General features: G+C 37.6%; 1 protein-coding gene across 1 annotated transcript in view; it reads right to left on the reverse strand.

Annotated features, from left to right (window-relative positions):
* The window catches only part of CWC27 (CWC27 spliceosome-associated protein homolog (S. cerevisiae)), a 124,220-nt gene that overhangs the window by 32,759 nt on the left and 76,256 nt on the right, over positions 1–15,205 (reverse strand). Inside the window, exon 11 of the mRNA XM_009327285.1 lies at positions 5,000–5,097. Within this exon, the coding sequence (XP_009325560.1) occupies positions 5,000–5,097 (98 nt within the window). The remainder of the gene's footprint in view (positions 1–4,999; positions 5,098–15,205) is intronic.

Raw genomic sequence — 15,205 nt, forward strand, 5'->3', positions numbered from 1 at the left:
ATTACAAATTTTATTTGTTTATAAACAAAACCTTTTCCCAAAGACTATTTGTGTTTATCCTACAGGGCCATCCCTTTTGGCAAAACTAGCTATTCACAGAAGAGAATATGATCACGACTATCTTTATCAATATCTTTATCAATGATCTGGATGAGGGGATCGAGTGCACCCTCAGTAAGTTTGCAGACGACACCAAGTTGGGCGGCAGTGTTGATCTGCTCGAGGGTAGGAAGGCTCTGCAGAGGGACCTGGACAGGCTGGATCGATGGGCCAAGGCCAACTGTATGAGATTCAACAAGGCCAAGTGCCGGGTCCTGCACTTCGGCCACAACAACCCCATGCAGCGCTACAGGCTTGGGGAAGAGTGGCTGGAAAGCTGCCTGGCGGAAAAGGACCTGGGGGTGTTGGTCGACAGCCGGCTGAACATGAGCCGGCAGTGCGCCCAGGCGGCTAAGAAGGCCAACGGCATCCTGGCCTGTATCAGAAATAGTGTGGCCAGCAGGAGCAGGGAAGTGATAGTGCCCCTGTACTCAGCACGGGTGCGGCCGCACCTCGAATACTGTGTTCAGTTTTGGGCCCCTCACTACAAGAAGGATGTTGAGATGTTGGAACGTGTCCAGAGAAGGGCAACGAGGCTGGTGAGGGGTCTGGAGAACAAGCCTTATGAGGAGCGGCTGAGGGAGCTGGGGTTGTTTAGCCTGGAGAAAAGGAGGCTGAGGGGAGACCTCATTGCTCTCTACAACTACCTGAAAGGAGGTTGTAGCGAGGTGGGTGTTGGTCTCTTCTCCCAAGTAACTGGCGAAAGGACGAGAGGAAATGGCCTCAAGTTGCGCCAGGGGAGGTTTAGATTGGATGTGAGGAAAAATTTCTTTACTGAAAGAGTAGTTAAACATTGGAACAGGCTGCCCAGGGGAGTGGTTGAGTCACCATCCCTGGAAGTATTTAAAAGACGGGTAGATGAGGCGCTTAGGGACATGGTTTAGTGGGCATGGTGTTGTTGGGTTGATGGTTGGACTCGATGATCTTGGAGGTCTCTTCCAACCTTAATGATTCTATGATTCTATGACTACATATTTTGTTTACATGCTTTCTCTCAATGATTAACATTTTAAAATTTGTTATATTGGTTTTACTAAATTCTGGTGTCAAAATACATGGTATTTATGGCAACTTTATGGCTAATTTATGCTATCAGTGTCAATATGCCTCCACAGCTAGACAGAGGACCATGAATGTATTTTTCAATTAAATGTCTAATGAAATGCCCGTGTGGTAATGCTCAGTAAATTCTGACATTTCACAATGGTGTTTTGATCAATTTTAAATGTCTGGTGTCATAAATTCATCTCTTAATTAAAGCTGTTCTTATATTTAATCCAGAATCCTTTATAATCCAAATTATATGACAGTTACACAGTAAATCTCCCATGTGCCTTTCAGTCATCACCTTTAAGCACTACATGTTCATTCTAGCTAAATGTAGGAACAGTTTCCTCTCCTTCAAGACCATGTTACGTTTAATAAGTTTTTTACATTTATTCTTTGGGTGTGGATTTTGTAATGGTAGATTCTCTACCACCAGAAAACTTTTTACTTCCTTTGATCATTCGGTGAATTACATTTCTTTCTGCAAGACTTCCTCAAAAAGGGAAACATCACTACAATATTGACTTTCTCTTTTCAGGGTATAGACAAAATAACTCACTAGATAACCAGAATAAGTTATTTAAAGGGAAAGCAAAATGTAAAGAGAGTACTGCCTTACGGAAATATTTTGGCAGACCTACAACCAAACCTTTATTTTAACTGCTTGATTTTAAGACTTGCAGTGATAGTAAATACGACACTTAGTAATGCTTCCACCTAACTACTATCACCATTAACAAGATGCTTGGTTTCTCCTCCCCATCAAAACCTTCTTTCAGGTCGCATCTTACCTATCTTTTGATTAAGCTGTGCTCCACAGAATCTTGAAAAACAGAACTTCTAAGCCCATCCCTCCCAAAAGGCAGGATCAACCTCTTCTACATCAATCCTAAGAAGTATTTTCCTAATCTGCTATTGAAAAGTTCCACTTTGTAGGTCATCTATTCCCATACTTATCTTTAGGAAGTTTTCCCTAACATTTAACCTAAATCTCTTTAGCTGCAATTGAACCCTATTATCTTCTGTCCTCTCCACAGGGTTTACATAGAATAATTTCCTCTCCAAGGTAGCCTTTAACATTCTTGATGATCATTAATATGTCTCCTTTTACAAAGTCATCTCTTCTCTAAACTGAACAGCCCCAATTCTTACAATCTTCAAACATTATGCTTTCCAGATCATCAACCACCTTTGTTGCTCTCCTCTGTGCTCCCTTAAGATGCCTTGTATCTTTTTTTCAAGTGCAACCGCCAAAACTGGGCAAAGGATTCAGGCTGAAGACCTGCTTGGGCTGAACAGAAAATGAATCTGTCTTGCATACAACAGTCCATTTTATATATTTTACAGTACACTATAGTCTTTTTCAATAGCACAGCACTATCAACTTGCTCTCAGCTTTCTACTTACTACGTTTCCTAGATTTTAAGCTGCCTAAGTGCTACCTAACATCTTGTGCTTGTGCAACTCAATTTGTGAGCGATACACAAACCACTTACTATAATAATCATTTCCCCCTAGATCTCCCAAGGTCAACATACTTCGTTTACCTTGACCTGGCTTTTAACTTCTACGAACTGACTCAATCTACCAACCCAGCACAGAACTATCCTTCCAAAGAAAAAAGGAACATTTTTTTTCCAATTTAAACTGAATCAGATCAGTAAAAGCTCCAACATGGACTAATGGAAGGTAAGAGAGAGCGCCACTCACCTCTTCACTTTAACAACTGCATGTGAAAATGCAACCTTAGCACATAAGTTTGCATTTTTCTTTATTTTTTTCTTTCATCTTCCCCTTCCCTGTCCCATATATTTTTTTAGTCTGCCAATTTAATAAAGGTAATCTGTTGTTTTCTCCAGATCGCTAATAAACAGATTCCCAGAATCCCGCTTTCCAGTTTGATTACAAACAATTATCTTAAAGCATTTTGTTAACGTTTTGTTAATATTAATGTCTCTGGGACTGCTTTAGCCAGCTCCCTAATATGCTTCAGTGAATGCCATCAAGTTCGAATTATTTTAATGCACCTAATTTATCTAAGTAGTCTCTATTTGCTTGTTCTGTACCTGAACGCTTCCTTCTATGTCACTGATCTTATGTAACCATATGATCAAAGTTGACCACTATGCTAAAGACAGAGTGAAAAGCATTCAAGCTTATTTCCTCTTCGTTTAGCCAAAGACAACCAACTCTCTTCTTGCTCATTTGTCTCCTGTTACTGTATTTTCATTAATCATTTTGCCCTTCACCATTTGCATCTCACTTAATGTCTTTTTAATTTTGTCTTAAATTTTAGAACATGTTTATTTTTAGAATTTTTAATTGGGTGCTCCAAGAACTTGTTGAATAGGTTCTTTCCTGCCATGTATCTTTCTCAACAGGTACTGGAACAGACCCCTTCCTGTACTCTGACAGTAATCACAAAAAGTAAACCCAAGATTATTCAAGATCATTTTCACCATTAGCTGTTCCCTACAGACTTTCAAAATGTTTGTCTCCTACCTGCTATTTATTTCAAAGAAAGTAAAAAAACAAACAACTCTGGTATATAAGCTCCCTTTCCTTAAATAAAAGGTATCCTTCAAAACTGTACCATAGTAGTAACTATGAGTATTGCCCAAGTATTACTTTAGTCTGTCACTGTAAAGGTGGATTTATTCAAATTACTCCACAATAAGTCCTCTGACTTAACTGGCACCAAAGCAGGGATAATGTTTATGTGATAGTATTACAACTGCCATACATGGCACTGTTCAATGTCATTTATCATATAAGTACATAAGGACTACTCTTTACTTTTTCTACACTTCTACTTGCAGTTCTTTTTTTACATGGCCAGTGACAGCATTCATTATCTTGCCTTATATTCATTCAGTGATTGAGCACGATTCCTAGAACATTTTCAGAGCCACTACTTTGTAAAATTTGGTGCCAGATTTCATATATAAGTTCAAGATACTGTATGCTTTATTTTGCCCAACTGGTTGCTGATCAAGCTCACCTGTTATTCAAGACAGTCCACGAGTTTTTCTAAAAATGATGTTATACTTGCTATCACTCTTCTAAATTGTGTGTCATCTGGAAATTTTTATTAATAGTTTTGTATTTTTTTCCAGATTTCTTATGGTATTGAGAACCGGACCAAGAATCCACTCCAGAAATGTGTCTAGCACCTCTGGAGTGCTTAAAAACCAGTCCTTTCTTTTTTTTCAGTTCAGCTAATAAAAGGTGTTACATCCACCTGCACTAAAACACATACCTTACATACTATTATAAACTTAGCAATTTATGCACATTTAGAAAGAAATAGAATATAAAATTTGTCTGACAAAGAAGTGGACATCTGAAGATCCCATTTTGCTACAGTTTATGGAAAATAAACATGGAACTGAATTTCTGAATTTGAGTTCCACTGGTGTCATAAGATGCATAAAAGTTTGAAGACAGTAGCTTTGAGTTCAAAGTTAACCATTTGCATTTAAGTACCTTTCAAAGTCGGAATGTCAAGAAGACTTTCAAAGTCAGAGGTCAGAACAGGTATGTCACCACCAAAGAACTTAATCATATGCCATGATATTTCAAATCCAGAAGCTTGCCCAACTACACAGATGTACCTAAAGAACGTTTGGAAGGACAAATACTACCTCATTTGAAAGAATGAATGCTACCTGTACAATTTATTTATATACTGGCATCCTTACATTACTACCATTCTTAAGGAAAACTAATTTTCTTGGAAAAAAAAATAATCTACATTTTAACAATATAGTGTCCACATTTATCCACATGAAACACAAAACTACTAAAAAACTTTAAAACTGGAATGTTAACACCTGCTATAATATACTCTTACCTTCCTTTTCTTTGGGTTTTAAAGCTCTTTCTTCTTTTTTCTGCTTGGCTTCTAGCAGTTCACGTTTCAGCTGTCGTGCTTCTTTCCGTAGCTCCTCACTGCAAAGAGAAAAATAATTACAAGAATTTAATCTTCCGGGAATGTAAAGCCAGTCAGGAGAAACAGAATCAAAGTTAACGGGCAGTAAATCTCTGATATAAACAAAGGGAATGTACTGACTCACTGATGCCAGGAACATGGCTTAAAAATAAATTAGAACCTAAGAAAGTTCGTATTTTCATTAGCAGAGACAACAAAAGAACGTAACAGATGACTTATTTTAAGACCCCATTAGAAATATGTCAAGGACGTGAATAAGAAAATGAAAAAACCCCATTTGTATTTTTAATTTAACATTGTAATATTTAACCATGAGAACCACACAAAGAGCATTTGAAACAGAGGCACTGCCAAATAAATATTACATGTGTTCTAAAATTCCATTTACTGAAGTAACAAATCTTAGCATTTTGGATTTCTTAGATGGACAGGCAATATGGTTGTTAAGTGACAAAGGCATGATATGTATGTAAGCATAAATTATTAGATATGAAAATTAATTTCATTTTACAAAGTTTACAAAAAAATAATTAGGCGATAACACTAGAAAGAAGAAACCAAAATTTGCAAGTCATTGTGCCAATATCAAATGAAATATCTGTCTTCATAGAATCACAGGTTGGAAGGGACCTCTGAAGATCAGCCAGTCCAGCTCCCCTGCTCAAAGCAGGGCCAGAGTAGGTTGCCGAGAGCATTGTCCAGTCAGGTTTTGAATATCCAAAGATGGAGACTCCACCACCTCTCCAGACAACCACTGCTTGACCTCCCTCAATGCAAAAAAGCTCTTTTGTATGTTTAAATGGAATTTCTTGAATTTCAGCTCATGCCTATTTGTGCCAGTCTAATGGTTACCAGTGGAAAAGAACTGATAACTGCTTCAAGTTTTTCTGGTGTTAGAATCTGTATTTCCCACTTTTTAAAAAAAAAAATTAAGTTCTCATTCATTTAGTATTCATCAGAGTCAATGAATAGCAGAAATTATTACAATGCAGGAATCTGGCAGGCATGCATCTCCCTACAGGTCTTTTATGTACCTCAGTTCTCATCTGTAATACCATTACTCACAACACAACAGCCATTTTTAAGCAAAGACTTGGAATTGTGGGGTGATGACTTCTTTTGAACTTAATTTTCATTTGTATGTATGCGCATATACAGAGCTTGTGAAAAGCACTAGAAAAAGAAGACTGCCATTGTAAAGGTATTCAAACAATCAATTACAGCAGTAGGTCTTAATTTTCAACAGCATGGCAGAAGGTACACTAAGCCAGATTAACAGGTTTTACATAAGACTACAGTTCTACTTTTCTGTCCTGAGAAGAAAATCACAGGGGAGGGATAAAGAAACATGTTTAACCCAAGTAACTCCATTGCTTTTATATAAATTGGGGATAGTATGGTAAGCAAGCCGCAGTACAACACTGATCGAGTATACTGCAACATTTTCTTACAGAAGTTGTACAGCAGGACAACATATATGTTAATAAAAGTTATACATTTAAAATATTTAGAGTGCCAGAACGTAGTGACAGCAACACAGGAAGAGGGGGTTACAAATGGCACTTAGGAGTAACAGAGCCAAGCACATCAGAAGTTTTCCTGTAAGAAGGACACACTTACTTTTTCTCTTGGTTATCTTAAGCTATGGTGGAATGAAGAACAAACTATCTAGTGACAACCATTCAGCGCCCCCCCCCCTTTTTTTTTCCCCAATGGAAAGAGGTTTTTGTACAGAACACAGAAGGTCCTAATTCCTAGACAGCCTAATTCTAAAATGTTTTTTCAAGCTCCTTCTGTGATCAGCACTAGGTCAATAAAGGACTTTGATACTTGGCTCCTTATAGAGTCAACACTTCCTAAAAAATATATTTTTTATTCCTAGGCTCACTTTACCAAGTTAGGTTGACGAGAAAGGTAATCCAGAAAGCCTGCATGCTAAAGAGGAAGCCACAAGAACTGACTGATAGGAAAGCCAGGCTATACTCGCAAGCCAGATTTACTGGAACAGAACTAGAAATAACTGACTTTTTGTAAACAGGAAAACGTCAAATTAACGAGGAAGAACAGAATCAAAATAAGGGACTATAAATCAGTCTGTACCTGCCCCCTACATCTTTGAAGCACAGGTCTTTGCATGCAGTAGATTTGCACTCAGGTTTCATATAACTTAGCTGTTGGTTTGTAGCCAATTATGCAGTTGCCTCCTGTCCCTGGAAAGTTTCTGTTGCTACAGAGGCATAGCTCTATCTGCTCCATGCTTTTCTCACTGCTCTCAGTCCCGCTGCTACGCTGCAGGCTCTCCTCTTGCTCTTGCTCCCTGCTCCTTCCTCTTCTTGCCATTTCCTGCAGCCTGGAAGCTGTCCCCCCTCCCTCAATGCAGAGAGGTACTTCCAGAGCAGGTGTAATCTACTCCCCTGCCTACTTACCACCATTTTGAAGGGCCAAAATGCACAAATGGAAAACAAACAAGTGACACGCAACTGCTTTTTCTCTTCCTGAAATCGCATTGCCAATATAGCATACAAAACCAAAAACTATTTCCTTGCTAAATTTCATATTTTGAAAACAGAGAAGTAGCTCATTCTTTAAGATGCTAATCTTTTATCTCCACAGTTTGTGAAGAACGTTTCAGTGAAATTGCTTAAGTACCAAGCTGGATTCCACCTTGCAGAAATTTCTTCTAAAACTAGACAACATGGACCAAATTTCTTACTACCAGTGATTTTTTTCAATAGCTTTTGAAAGTTAAATACATTTTATAGTAAATGAAAGCCACAACTTTCCAAATAGTGGCTAGAACTAGCTTATACATAAACAGCTTTTAACCTTTTATCTGAGGTAGCTTAGCCTAATTATTTTTTCTATAATTACTACAATCTCTTAACTATATAACCCTCAGTATCTTTTTCTGACTGCAGTTGGAACATCCTTAAAGATAACAACTGTTAAACAACTTTACCTACAGGCTTACACTATTCTAGGTCCAAGCACAATGGTCGTAACTGTCTCAACCATCTGTTCCGTATTCAAGATCAAGCAAAGAAATAACTGTATATTTGTGTGTATATGCATGCATGCATGCATACAATAAATTATATATTGAATGTTTCTGAAGACAAGAATTATAGATCATATTCTTTTTCTCTAAGTAACATTGCCAAAACTCTCTAGGAGACTTAGCTCCAAGAAGCACTATGAGAAAAAAGAAAACCCCCAAAATTGTCCATTGAAGTCTAAAACTAGAATGAAACAGCAATATCAAAAGAATTATTCATTTTTCCTACTCATATCAGAGTTGACTGAAATCAGAATATTTGTTCTGCAGAAAATTGAAGAGAATCTAGCCAGATGGTTTCAGAACAAACTGTGTAACTCCAGAATTTTCAGATTACTTCCTCAGAACAAATAAAATTGTTTTATCTAGAAAATTTCTAGTGAAATCAAGTCTAGGAATCCCTTTGAATTTCTGGTTCAGCTGTGGCTTGGTTTGATAGGACTGTGCATCAGTTTGATAGGACTGACAGGAACTCAAGAATCTAGGAGCTACGAGAACTTGCGTAACTTCAGGCTGAAATCTAGTTACACCCTAAGGACACCACGCATGGTGAAGGCATCAGCTTTCCTAGTAAACTATTTGAATGCATGATCAACAAACACCTCTACACTTATCTTGGTCACCACTCAGGCTTCTCTTTAGCAGACTAAGTAATTTATACTTTTTAAAGAGTTCTTTTTAAAGGAAAGGATGTTCTCCTAGCTTTAATCACTTCTGCCTACTTCAGAACTCCCTGCAGTACTTTCACAATCCTTTTGAATGTGGACTTCAGAATCAGACATACTGATGGGTTCCTACATTCCTGTAGGGCTTTGCTGATGGTGTACTTGGTACCTTAGTTTTAACTCACCAAGGAACACAGGGTCATCACTGCACTGAGCACTCACATTATTTTCCACAATGACTCTAAACCCACCTCTTAGTCACTTCTCTCCAAAATGTCATTCAGCAGTTGTACTATCCTGCAGCTACAACTTGCATCTCTGATTTCCAATTGTATTTTTTTATTGCATTGTGACCGCTTAGGTATTAAATTCAAATTATTTGTAATGGTCTGTTCTCATGTACCGTATTATTTTCTTATAAAGACTTTTTAAAAAGAAAAATAAGAATGTCAGTGGCTTTTAAACAAATGTTTGATACAAATCTACCTGTACTATCAGCACTGTACCAACCCAGTTATTTTTATAAATCAAAAAAGTCAACCCTTTCTAAACCTGTATCATCCCCTCCCTCCAGTTTCCCCAAAAGGCAACATCGTTATCTACTACTTACAAAATCACACTAACCAGCATTAGTTACAACTTTAGTCTATTTTTTTTGCTGAAGCGTGTACCAAACAAAGCATTCTGTTATACCTGATTAGGAGTGAAGAAAGTCTAACCTGTCTTCATTTCTCGACATCATAACTTTTGCCACGATTAGACTCTGAAATAGTAGTTCTGTTCTTTGGAATTCTTGCAGTTTTCCAATTTTTTAAAAAATGAACGCTAGTACAGCAAAAAACATTGCATTTTCACCAAAGTTCTTAGACTTAAGTCAGCTAGGCCTGTTATTTGAAAATGCTTAATCTTAAAAGACGCTGCCCAACTTCCCGCTTTTTAACACATGTGAACACTTTATTCCACTCTTCCACACACAGAACGTAAGTACCTATTAAATAATTTTTCATTTTCTATATAATTATTTTACCATCTTAATATAGCAGATGACTTAACATATAAGCTATCTTGGCATTTTTTTTCTCCCTCCTTTTTAATCTAAACTGTTTAAGAAATGCCTTCTTGCTTACTTTACGCATCATGGTAGTCATCAATATTTCATTGACTCTTTTGGCTTTTCTTGTTGGTACCTGTATCTTAATTTGACACATTCTAGCCATATCCTTTTTCTTTTTCACTGATTTCATATTTCTTTTAAACCAGAATGTTTCTTTCCCAGTGTGACTTTATTCCACATCCAATTTGGATATCCCTGAACAATTCTTATATTTTGATAATACTTCATTCTGTCTTTAATTTTCCAATTCAGTTATACAAATTAAATAAAATGCCACATCCAGAGAGTAGTGGTCAACAGCTCAATGTCCAGATGGAGATGTGTGACAAGTGGTGTTCCTCAGGGGTCTGTATTGGGACCAGTACTGTTTAGTATCTTCATCAATGACATTGACAGTGGGATCGAGTGCACCCTCAGCAAGTTTGCAGATGACGCCAAGCTGAGTGGTGCGGTCGACACACCAGAGGGACGGGATGCCATCCAGAGGGACCTGGACAAGCTCAAGAAGTGGGCCCATGTTGAACCTCAGGAGGTTCAACAAGGCCAAGTGCAAGGTCCTGCACCTCGGTCGGGGCAACCCCCGGTATCAATAGAGGCTGGGGGATGAAGGGATTGAGAGCAGCCCTGCTGAGGAGGACTTGGGGGGTACTGGTGGAGGAAAAGCTGGACATGAGCCAGCAATGTGTGCTCGCAGCCCAGAAGGCCAACCGTACCCTGGGCTGCATCAAAAGAAGGGTGGCCAGCAGGTTGAGGGAGGTGATTCTGCCCCTCTACTCTGCTCTGGTGAGACCCCACCTGGAGTGCTGCGTCCAGCTCTGGAGCCCTCAGCACAGGAAAGACACAGACCTGCTGGAGCGAGTCCAGAAGAGGGCCACAAAAATGATCAGGGGGATGGAACACCTCTCCTATGAAGAAAGGCTAAGAGCGTTGGGGTTGTTCAGTGTGGAGAAGGCTCTGGGGAGACCTTATTGAGGCCTTTCAATATGTAAACGGGGCTTACAAGAAAGATGGGGACAAACTTTTTAGTAGGGCCTGTTGTGATAGGACAAGGGGTAATGGTTTTAAACTAAAGGAAGGTAGATTCAGACTAGATATAAGGAATAAATTTTTTATGGTGAGGGTGGGTGAAACACTGGAACAAGTTGCCCAGAGAGGTGGTAGAAGCCCCATCCCTGGAAACATTCAAGGTCAGGTTGGATGGGGCTGAGCAACCTGATGTAGTTGAAGATGTCCCTGCTCGTTGAATGGGGGTTGGACTAGATGACCTTTAAAGGTCCCTTCCAACCCAAACCATTTTATGATTCTATGATTCAATCATGAACACTATTTGACTGCTAATCTCTAAGCCAGCAATAAAGTGGATCAACATGTCTCAAACAATTCAGCTTGCACCTAATGACTGAGAAGCACCTTTTCCTAACTTCAACACAGCAGAAGTACCCTCACGATTTATTTGCAGTTTTATGTACTTCATGGTGAAGCAGGCCTCAGATATGCAGAAGTACTGGTCTGGAAAATCTTCCTCTCTTTTCTATGATCCCACGGTTAAAAGATTATTTTCACTGATTGTTTCAATACATAAGCTGCAAAAGTTTCTTGACACCAAGTCTGAGACTGTTTCGGAGATTAATGTCAATAGTCATCTAAAGTTAGAATACCCTAGAAGTTAGAATACTCTAGAAGCCTAGAGACATCCATATGGCTGGACAGACTCCACACACAATCTGATGGAGATTGCTTGACCTTAATCTTCCTACTGAATTTGGAAGAAAGCAGATTTTGGCGGATCAAGATGCCGTCCCTATGAAATGCACTGGGAAGCAGTGGCTTGAACACAAGACTAAAGGTTAATAATATAACTCTTATCTTGGTTCTGTCACTAAAGATCTAACCCACAAGTGAGCAAGCACACACTTGCTACACTGTGCCCTTAGCTGATGAGCTGCAAGCAAGCGTAGACCCAAAAACTCGTGACTGTATTGTTACAGTATGGAGTTTCAGTACCTTAGCCATTTTACTGATTCAAGCTCAGTTGTTTTTTGGCTTGGTTAAAGTGCCGCAAAAACCGCTTGAAGTGCTTGTTTACTACAGGAGATCTTCCATCTCTCAGCTTTTAGCTGTACCAGTATCAAAGCTTTATATTTCAATATATTTTTATCTTAATAGTAGGGTTTTCTGCAGCTATCTTTATAACATCATGTAATCCATGCTTCAGCTTTCTAATAAATCTATTTTATTTTTCTTTTTTTTAAATCAGAAATTAATACTTAGTTAATAAGGAATAAAATAAATTTGTACGTTAGCCAAATATTCTAAGTTAAATGAATATACTTGTTTCTAAGTGCCATGTACTGAAAGTGTCTTGCTGCAAGTAATAAGGGATCTTCTGAATTTACAAAGTAACTTCTTAATTCAAAAAGGAGAAGTTCTATATTCGACTTCACTTTGGCAGAAGAAAAGAGAACTGATTACAGAAATAAACACTAATTGTGACTTTGGTGTAAGTGACCATAGGATTATACTTGCTATGCGTAAACACAAAACCACATCTCTTTCTCTATATAAATATACATGTCTCTTTGTACTTGTATGCTCATGCACACATGTATATAAACCATAACTGGCTGTATTTATTTAAGCATATAAAATCTGTAACTAATAAAATATATGATACACAAACACAAATAAGACCTAGAGAGGCACAGTACCTTATTCAACTGTGATTTAGGGAAAAGGTGGTTGCATATATTCAAAACTGTAATTTAGATTTTCCCCATCCACTGATGACAAAGCTCAGTAGATGCTAAAATTCATCTGATGCTTATATTTCGATCACAAAACACCTGAACACTTTGCCTTCTGTGCATTTCCAAATTTATCCCAACTCCAGTCTAAACTTCACTACAATTCAGAGTATTCACCACTCCCCCTCAAAACTCCACCTAAGCCCCTAGAAGGGCCCAAACTGTTTGAGGTTACCCTAGCACACCGTCATTCACTGATCCTGGTACAAACGATATTAAACAAGGCCACATTCTTTCAAAAGTTAAGTACTTAGGCGGTGCCAAAACCATACAGATAGCCTTAAAGTCAGAGGATTCACTCAGATAAATGTGAATTTATAATGGAGGAACTATTCAGTGACTGAACAACTGAAAGATTACAGTGTATTCTGCATCACTGGACCTGGTGTTTTTCTAAAAGGTATGTTGTAGTTGAAACAAGAATTAGTTCAGGGAAGAGCTGTTTTCTGTAATAGTGAGTATTAGATTAAATTATTATTTTTGATGGCATAGCATGTTATTTCCCTTCCTCTTTTTATGGTATTATAACTACGTTTGTTTGTTTTTTTTTTTTAAAGGCCATTTCCTTTCATTTACTTTTGCTGTCTTCTTATTCATCAGCATCACTGGAAAATTACTAACTGGCTATCCTTAAGTGCTAACAGTATTTAGTAAGTGTTGTTCAAAGTAAACATACCAGAATAAGAAAAAAGAAGAAATACTCTTATTCATTTTACAAAGTCATTTTAAAAATCTTATAAATAATAAAAGCATGTAAAGATTGTCACATAAATTTAATTTTTACATAAGCAGCATCCTTTAATGTCTTAATAAAATAGAATTAATACTGAAGTACTTTAACACTGCTCATGTTAATTTCATAGCAGAATAGATGAGTCTAATTTAGTTTAGATAAACCAAATAAAAATCAAGCTGTAGTACAACATTATCCTTTCATAATGTAAGCTAATAGCTTGGAAAGAAGTCCTGGATTCAATCCCCTCCCATCACAGGCAGTCACATTTCTTTTCCCAAATTTATTAATTCTGTAAAAAGCACATTCCATATTCTCTTTTTAAAATTTATTAATGATAATTTTCAACGCCTACTATATCATTAGCACCCATGATTTATACGGAAAGGTAATTCTAGAACTGACGAACGGACATCTTAATAATATCAGGGACAATGAGGAAAAATCCCTATTCAGATGATAGCTTTCAGTTTCTGCTAGATAGTCTTGAAAAATGTGAAATATTCTGTTTGTGAATTCCAATTCTAAGTTAAAATATAAATAGTATTTCCAAATACAGAACTCTAATGATAAAATGAAACAGTATAAAATGTCATGTTTGTACAACTAACTGAGTTGCAGAATGTGTGGAAGAATCAAGGGAAATGTCTGCTCTACAATGTCAGTCTTGAAGCCTTTTCTGCTATTCCCCCTTCTGCCCCTTGGGGTACCTGCAGAACATACAATTCTTGGAACGGATAGCAAATTCCCCCCTTTGGCATGTAGATCCAAGACTTTTCTAGGGTTCAAGAATCTTATTTTTGTCTGAATTACATTACTGTTCATCTCTGGCACTGCAAGAATTTTTGCAACTGTAGAAATGAGAATGAAAATGATGGGTTTGGAATATGCACTGTGTCTTTTTGCCAGCCTGGTTTTGCTGTAGGAGTCAGACATATGTCTGTCTGTCTTTTGCAAATGGTACATCACAGTCGTATCTCAAATAAGATGATGATATAAAAATGGTGGAAGACATATTCAACAGGTCTTGATATTGGAAACTTGTAAACGAAATATTTTAATATAGCTGCTGGGCCCTGTACAGACACCTGTGCTAACGCTAATGCCAACAGTTACTACTGTTTTTGACTTTAACAGTACTTGGTATATTACAGTTTGCAATTAGTACTGTAACTCTTTGTTTAAAAAACTTGTGCACTGAAAGAGTTTACAGATGAATTGCCAGTATTTATATATTTTATCTAGGACTACTGAAAGATTACAATGCTGAATTCTAATAGGACTGGCATGCTTGTTGAAGACTACATGGGCAACCATTATTGTCTTTCCATTTCCATAAACCTGAATGTAAATAAGCAGATCACATAATTAAAGCATCAGATAATTGGCACTCTATTTGAATGTAATTATGCATACTGGACTATAAACTACACTGTATGTCAGCAGTCTCAGTACTGAGCAATGAACTCTCACAAGCTGAGACTGATGAAGAATGTTACCATTTTACTCTGTTGAGAAAAGCTTAGCAAAACAGCAGGGCCTGCAGACTGAGCATGAAGTATAAACTTGCGCAAGAAGAATAAAGATATTAAGGGAGAAGCGATATATTTCATTACAGCAACTAAGACAGATGGAGAGGGAGGAAAACCCCACAGGTTTCAGGGCACATGAGCTCTTCTTCAGATAGTTTATTTTTCTTCCACAGTTTGCTTAATAAAAGCTATTAGCTTTCCCTA

This window comes from Pygoscelis adeliae, unplaced genomic scaffold (assembly GCF_000699105.1).
Source record: "Pygoscelis adeliae isolate BGI_AS28 unplaced genomic scaffold, ASM69910v1 Scaffold26, whole genome shotgun sequence".
In the NCBI taxonomy this organism is placed as follows: Eukaryota; Metazoa; Chordata; class Aves; order Sphenisciformes; family Spheniscidae; genus Pygoscelis; species Pygoscelis adeliae.